Below are 7,421 nucleotides of genomic sequence, written 5' to 3'. Positions count from 1 at the left end.
GTGGGGATGAGCCAAGGTGGAGGCGGCAGGCAAAGGGCAGGAGGGCATTCCAGCAGCAGGAGCAGCCCTGGCAGTGCCGGTCCAGGCGGAGCCGGAGATGCAAGGCCGAGACCCGCGAAGGTGCTCTGCTTCTAGGCAAGGGTGACCGGCGGCCCGGCTCTGCCCAATGCGCCACAGCAGTCCTGGGGCCGAGAACCCCCACCTTCTACAGTGCCACACAGAAACACCCGACCACCTTGTGATCCAAAATCAAGGCTGTATTTATCTTCATTGATTGACACGAGAACTCAGTGTTTAAAACAACCAGAGTCCACAGTGGAAACACGGGTTGAAAATACAGAACAGAGCAGATGGCTGCCGACGGTCGAACCAACAAGGCTCAAGAGTGCAGTGGACACAGGTGGGGACGTCAGGGAACAGAGAAGGACGCTGAGGACAGGACAAGGGGATGTTCGGGTGGTTATGAAAGCAAAACCGAAACCAAAAGGAGATCATGCCAAGGCCTCCGTAGGTGGAGGAGCGCACTGAGGGACATTTGCCGATGGCCTTTGCATGGAAGGGAAAGTGGACAGAAGTTACTATTTCTGATTGCAATGAACCTTTAGACTCTTCACTCCTAAAAATCTACTTGTCTGGTATGGATTCTGAGAACGCTGCTCAAGTGAGCACTAGGGTCCACAGCAGTGTCCTTGCGGCCAGAGCCGGCCAGTCCCGGCCAGTCCCGAGGAGGGCGGGGCCCAGCTCGCTGCGAGGCTGGGGGAAGGGCCCTCCCCAGACAGCGGCCCAGTCCCACCTCTGAGCGCTTGCATAGTGAAGGATCTGCTGCAGTTAAGCTTCTGAGCGTGTCCAATTGACAGCAAGTGGGTTTTTTGTGACCATGTTAAACAAATAACCAGAGAGGTTTCTAGAAACTGCCTTTTATAAAGTCTACCTAGGTTAAGAATTTAATAACATCATATATTTATATTAACAGACTATTTACATATTTGTTTTTTCTTTAAAAACAAACCAAAAAAGAAATCCTCTTATGCTTCTGCATAATAAAGCAAAAAAAGTTTTGTACATTATTATTAATTATTATTTTAATATATATCTGTAACTTCGGTTCCAAGTACCAAGGGAGGGCCAGGCGGGCCCTGAGTGGGGGCCTCACAGTGCGCTGGACAAAATGACCGTTTTTTCTCCATAAATAAGACAAAAGATCCTGGGGCTCCAGAGAGGGATCTGAGGCCTTTACATTGCAAATCTGAACTGAAGATAAAAAAGCAAAAGTTTCTCTTTTCTTTTTAAATGTCTAAAGAGCACAAAATTGAAAAAAATACAAATCTATTAAAAACGCTTCTCACCTGTGGGAAAAGATGTACAAACTTGAATTCTCCTCCAGTAGCCTAATTTCAAGCTCAGAAAACAAAAGATCACCCCCAGCAAAGCTGTGGATGAAGCTCCCCGACTGTGCCGACTTCGGGTGTTAAGCAAGCGTCACCCCAGGACTGACGGCGCTGTGCTTAGGTTCTAGAAACGTCCACGTAGAAAAGTTTACAGCAGTGCATTTGTGGAAGGGCCTCTGCACGCTGGGTGCGGGTCCCGCGGGGACTACCGCGCCTCCACCTCCTGGGGGTTGCGGGACGGGGAGTAGTCGCGCGCCTCGGGCCCATGGCCCCCGAGCGGCGTAGTCCTGCTCCGCGGCCGCGGCCCGGGCGGCGTGGGGGGCCCGCCCGCGGCCACCAGCGGGGGCGGCGCGCCCAGCGCGGCGGCGGCGGCGGCGGGCGGGGTCCGCGCCAGGAGCCCGTTGTGCAGCGCGGCGGCGGCGGGCCCGAGGCGCGGGTAGTGCAGGGCGCCCAGCGCGGGCAGGAGCGCGGCGCCGTCCAGGTGCGCGGCGGCGGGCAGGTGCGCGGCGGCGCCCAGGTGCGCGGCCCGCGCGCGCTCCAGCTCCTCGCGGCGCGCCTCCCGTAGGCGCTCTGGGCTGTAGTCGTGCGGCTCGCGGTCGCGGTAGGGGCGCTCGGGGGGCTCGAAGAGGGCGGCGGGGCCCGGGGCGGGGGCGGCGGCGGGCAGGGCGCGCCGGGGCAGCTCCAGGCCGCGGTAGGCGTCGCGCAGGGGCTCCCACGTGAAGCCCAGGCGCTCGCGGGCCGCCGGGCTGGGCCCGAGCTGCAGGGGCGCAGGGGGCGCGCGCGGACGCTCGGGCGCCGGGTGCAGGCCGGCCCCTGGGGGCTCGGGCGCGTCGCTGTCTTCCCTGCGCTCCTCCTTGACCTTGACGTCGCCCTGGGGCCGCTCGGCCGGCGCCTCGGGCGGCTTCCCCGGCTCTCGGCCCAGGAGGCCCGCCAGGCGGAGGCTGTCGCCCAGAACCGCCTTGCTGTAGGGAGATGGCGGGCGCGCGGCCAGCTTGGCGCCGTCCTCCTTGGCCGGAGAGCGGCTCTCCTTGACGCGGGGCTCGGCCTCGCGCTCAGCAGGGACCCCGGGCCCGCACGGTTCGCTCTGGCCGCGCAGGAGGAGGCTGCTGGCTGGGTGGCCCACGGGGGCTGCGGGCGAGGCCCGGCTCAGCAGGCGCGTCTTCTCCAGGAGGTCCCTGGGAGCGACAAGACAGACACCCTCACTCAGCCTAGTGGCAGGAGGGGCTTCGTGAACAGGGTGCCCGGAAGCAAGCTGTTTGCCACCAAGTTCCCACTTGTATGACCTCAAGGTCCTTGGGGAGGTATGTGTGTGTTGGGGGGGGGTCCCCACACCCTCACAAGGCCCCACAATACCCCACATCTCCCCTCCCCTCGACAAACAACTTGGAAACCAGCTTTGCAGCAGGACCCCAGAGCTCCCCCCACAGACCCAAGCCGCTACGCCCCTGAGGCAGGACAGACCCTCAGTGAGGAACCTGGGCCCCAAGTTCACTCTGGGGATGGGACCCTGGAGTCCTGCATTGGCTCTGGCCTACCATAGCTCCCCTTCATGAGGCTCCACGGCCCTGTGCCTCTAAGCCCTTTGCCCCGAGTCTGGGGGCAGGGATGAGGGTTGGCCCCCAGGGCCTTGGTAGGGAACCCCCGACAGGAGGGGCGAGGCTGGGAGCCCTCCTCTGCTCCTGTCCACTCCGCCAGCCAGCCACAACTCAACCACCTCAGGTTCCAGACTCTGCTGCCGACTCTGGAATAGGACTCCCACCTCCCCTGTCCCAGCTTAGCCCTGCTGCCCCAGGGCAGCCCGCTCAGCCCCACCCTCCCAGCCCGGGGACTCGCCCACAGGTGCCCCTCCCAGACCCAGCCCCACCTAGGAGATGCCGATGCTCTACTCCCTGCGAATGCTCTACTCCCTGCAGAGGCCCCGCTGTGGTCAGTGAGCCGACCTTCCCTGCTGCTGCCTCCAGGGGTGGACCTGCCCTCTGCACGGCTCCTGCCCAAATCCTGCTCCATCAGGGGTTCTCCACGGGGGCCCTCTCTCTACTGGGCTTTCCCAGCCCTGAGGGTACAGCAAGGGGGATCTCCACGCTGAGCTTGGATTGGCCCACACCCAGAGTTCCGCAAAGCCAGCTGGGGCCCACAAGAGCTGAGGGGGGCGCCACTCACCTCTCCTCCCTGCCCTTGTCCGGCTCTCGGTCGTGGTTGGTCAGGGCTGAGACCCGATCGGGGTCCACGGGCTTAGGCCATGGGGGTGGTGTGGGAAAGGAGGGTGGTGCCCGGTGCAGTCGGTTCCAGGCCTCGTGGGGGCTGGGCAGGCCATGCAGCACAGAGCTCTCCTTGGGGGCAAAGATGCCGCTGCCCTGAGCTGGAGAAGGGTAGGAATGTGAGGCCAGGACAGCTTCCCTGCCCCCACCGAGGGTGCCCTGTGGAACCGCAGGGCTGCTGGGGAGAAGCACACCATTCCTGCATCCCAGGGAGGTGGCCAGAGGGTAACAGTCGGGGTCTAGCCCAAACCCACACCAGGAGCCCGAGTGTGCGTGCATGCGAGTGAGCAGAGAGCAAGCTCGGTGGTCACTCACTCAGTGCGTGGCTCCCCAGGCCTCCGAAGGCGCTGCTGCCCAGGCTCCCCAGGCCCCCGAAGGTGCCCGGCCTGCTGAAAGGATCTGTGGGGACAACCTGGGCTCAGGGTTCTGCGTGGTTCATGCCAGGGCTCTCACCTGACTCCCCTCCTGTGACACCAGAGCATGGCAGGTGCTCCTATACAGTCTGAGGCATGTCCTGCTTCTTGGGGTCACCTCCCCACCCACCTGCATCCTCCCCCAGCCCTGAGGGCTGCAGAGGGCCAGCCAGCCTCCAGGGAGCAGACAGTGCACTTACCTGTCAGGTGACCGGTGGTCAGGAAGCTGCTGGGATGGGCTGAGGGTCCAAATGGGTTGGTGGTGGGATGGGCAGCACCTGTGGGGGCAAGTGGATGGGGGCCTCCTGTTTGTGGGTCATTCCCAGGGTGGGGACACCCCAACTTCCTCTGGGGACACGTCTATACCTCCCACTGGAAGCTCACGAGGGAGGAGGGGAGAGAGGCGATGGCAGCAGGGGCCCCAGAGGAGAAGGTGCCGAGAGCTACCAAGGCTGTCCTGAAGACACTGGCCCCAGGGCTTCCAGCTAGAAGCTAAGAAGCAGTGTCCTAGTGGACGCACCTGCTCCCGCGATGTCCCCCAGCCACAGCCCACAGGGGTCACCACGTGGTCAGCTCCACCATTCGCCGGCGGGCCCACCCTGCCTCTGCTGGAGCCCGGCCCGCAGCACCTCCAGGGCGGCTGAGTTGGCCCTGAGAAGGGGCTGCTGCTCTGGGGGGGCTGGCCCTGCCACTACACGCGCCCCTGGTTCAGGAGGGCGGATTCCTGGCATAGACCAGGATGGGGCCACACTCGTCTCTGCAGTGTCCCCCAGCTTGGGGGGACACCTGCTTGCTGGGGTGCCGCCGGCAAGCCCCTCCACCGCACACACGCAGTTTCTCATCTCCGGGAGCTCCCCACCAGAAAGCTAGCCGCTCTCCTGAATCGCTCGCAGGACATCAAACTGGAAATTAGGAAATAATTTCCTACACAGCCTGCTGTGGCGCTAGTGAAGATGTGTACCTGCGGGCGTGGGGGGATGCGCTGCTCTAAGAGCACACGCAGGGAGCCAAAGCCAACGAGCCGACAGGCAGGCGTCCAGCTTGGGAGCTGGGAAGGGCGGTAGCACAGACGCGGGGGGAGAGACACCCAACCCCAGACCGGGGCAGAGCCCCGCCGCAGGACACAACGCCCGACAGGCAGGGCAGGCCGCTGGCGCCCGTGAGCCTGGGGCCCGGTCTGGGGGGCGTGCTCTGGGCGTGGGGACGGCACAGCAGGGCTGCGCTGTGGGTGGGCGGGGAGTCCAGGCTCCACACGGCAGAGGAAGCCTAGGCCCACTGCCTGGGCCCCACAATGAACACACATCCTGTGGACTCCACGGACTGAAGCCCAGATGGGAGGACCTCTGCTTTCTCAGGGCCACCCCTCTGTCCGGAGGCCAGCCTGGGTGCCCTTGTCCACACCCAGCACCCCAGCCTGCTGACCGCATGTCCGGGTGGGAGGTGGCTGCAGGTGGAGGTGAGCGTGCATGAAGATGGAGCAGGGCAGTCAGGGAGGGCTGAGAAGGCGGCACCCGCAGGGCCCTGACCGCTGGGGAGGGGAGGAGCGGACCCCTCCAGAGGTGGGCCGTGCACAGCTGTGTGGGGTGTTCACACCGCGGGCCCAGACGGCCGGCCTCGGAAGCCCCTGCGTGTGAGGCTGGGAACTCGGGGCTCAGGTTCTCCCCTTTCTTGGACAGCAGCGCCTCGTGAACCTGACTCACTTGTGCTAACACTGGTTCACGCGGAGCGCCTGCTTCTCTTCTGGGAGTCTGTGGTTTGGGTGTGTGCGGGCAGAGGAGCTGCGTGACCCGCCCCCAGGAAGAGCCCTGGGCGCTGGGTCTGTGAGCGTCCCGGCAACACGGCACTTGGCGCGCGCCGTCTCGGTTCCTTGCCGAGGAAATGGGATGCGTCCTGGGCCTCCACAGGCCAGCCCTCAGCAGTCCTGCGCCCGGCTTCCCGCTGCTCTCACCCCACGCGCCTTTCCCCTTTGCTCATTCTGCTGCATCCCTTCCCTGGGACACATCTTAGCTGTGGGGGCGACCTATGCTGAGTCCTGGAAGGGCTCCCCATGATCCTCGAACCTGGGGGTAGCCCGGGGGCCCCAGCCTGGCAAGACTGTGCCAGGGCAGGCACAGGGATTCTTGGGGGCTTGCCAAAACCCTTCCTGGGCGATGGGCAGGCCGGGCGCAGGGGAGGACTCCCCCCTCAACCCCTGCCTTGGGTGGGGGCGGGGGGACAGCAGAAGCGGAAGCTCCAGGGCAGAGGGGGCGCCTGGAGAGGGTACCACACATGGTGGCATGGAGGCAGGGGATGCCAGGGGGTGCCCCAGGGCATCTGGAGTTGTCCTGCTGGAGCGCTAGCCCAGGGAACAGGCCGGACCTCCCCTTTCCTTGCGCTCTGGACAGGGTGCCTTACCCGAGCCAGAGAAGAGGGGCCGGGCCAGGTCCTGCGGGTAGTGGAATCCGGCAAACACGCCCGGGGCAGGGGGTCTGCTGGACAAGTCCAGCTTGGCGCCCACCTCCAGCTTGTGGGGGTCCAGCTGCATCTGCTGAGAGGGACAGAGCACATGCAGGGCCCGCCCGTCCTGCCAGGTGCTGTGGGTCATCCTACCTGCTGTGGTGGGAACGGGCCCTCATCCTGACCCAGGAGAGCCAGGTGCTGTCAGGACGCATGATGGACACAGGGGTGTCTCGTGCCTTCTGGGGCCTCTGAGAGCTGTGTTTACGCTAAAGCACCTCAGTTCAGACATTACATTTTCACAGGTAATACTTTACCTGTGGTAAGATTTTGTGAAACCGAGTTGAAAGAGTGGATTCCTATACCTGTCGTTTTAAACATGCTTAGAAGTTTCCAGGGACTGGATTTGGCATCGCTATTAGCGTTTAAGTTTATTAAATAAGACAAACAAGCCTGTGGCTCTGCTGTGATGGTCCCATGAGGCTAAGCGGCCGGGCCGAGTGCTCGCTGGCGCTGCCCACCTCTGGCGCCCTGTCCCAGCAGTGGGGGTCTCTGGCCCACAGGGGCCGCCCCCGGGGCTACGCCCGAACATTTGCGGAGTGCAACAGTGCTTTGTCCTAAGACCCTGTGGACTTCTCGCAGTGCACGTTGGCGGGATCATTTCTGACAGCCGTGCACGGCGGTGCGTGTGACCAGAGATAGCAGCAGAGGGTGTCAGGACCCTTCTGGGTCGGGGGGCTGGGCCCCTGGCTGCCCCCGTTCTGGTCCGGGTGACCAGACCACCTCTGCCCACCCTTCCCTGGCATCCCCAGCCCATGGCGCGTCTCCAGAGCACCCGTGGCTGCCTCTTCCTCATGTTATCTGGGTAACGGCCAGGGTGGCCACCTGGCACCACCCTGCCCCCTTCAGTGTCCCCCGTTCACTGC

General features: G+C 63.7%; 1 protein-coding gene across 22 annotated transcripts in view; it reads right to left on the bottom strand.

Annotated features, from left to right (window-relative positions):
• Window positions 1–236: 236 nt before the first annotated feature.
• The window catches only part of FBRSL1 (fibrosin like 1), an 84,275-nt gene continuing 77,090 nt past the window's right edge, over window positions 237–7,421 (bottom strand). For 16 of the 22 annotated variants that reach the window (XM_064578152.1, XM_064578140.1, XM_064578141.1 and 13 more), the window contains 5 exons: window positions 6,454–6,586; window positions 4,260–4,337; window positions 3,962–4,045; window positions 3,549–3,747; window positions 237–2,596 (listed from right to left, as the gene is read on the bottom strand). In XM_064578152.1, coding sequence (XP_064434222.1) covers window positions 1,594–2,596; window positions 3,549–3,747; window positions 3,962–4,045; window positions 4,260–4,337; window positions 6,454–6,586 — 1,497 coding nt within the window. In that variant the 3' untranslated portion in view covers window positions 237–1,593. The remainder of the gene's footprint in view (window positions 2,597–3,548; window positions 3,748–3,961; window positions 4,046–4,259; window positions 4,338–6,453; window positions 6,587–7,421) is intronic. The other 6 variants (XM_064578136.1, XM_045887862.3, XM_045887871.3 and 3 more) reach the window with 6 other exon arrangements.

The sequence above is a fragment of the Mirounga angustirostris genome, unplaced genomic scaffold, assembly GCF_029215605.1.
Source record: "Mirounga angustirostris isolate CCGP_5_RB_7025 unplaced genomic scaffold, mMirAng1.0.hap1 SCAF_14, whole genome shotgun sequence".
In the NCBI taxonomy this organism is placed as follows: Eukaryota; Metazoa; Chordata; class Mammalia; order Carnivora; family Phocidae; genus Mirounga; species Mirounga angustirostris.
The sequence above is the reverse complement of the archived record's forward strand: the minus strand, read 5'-3'. Positions and strand labels throughout refer to the sequence as shown.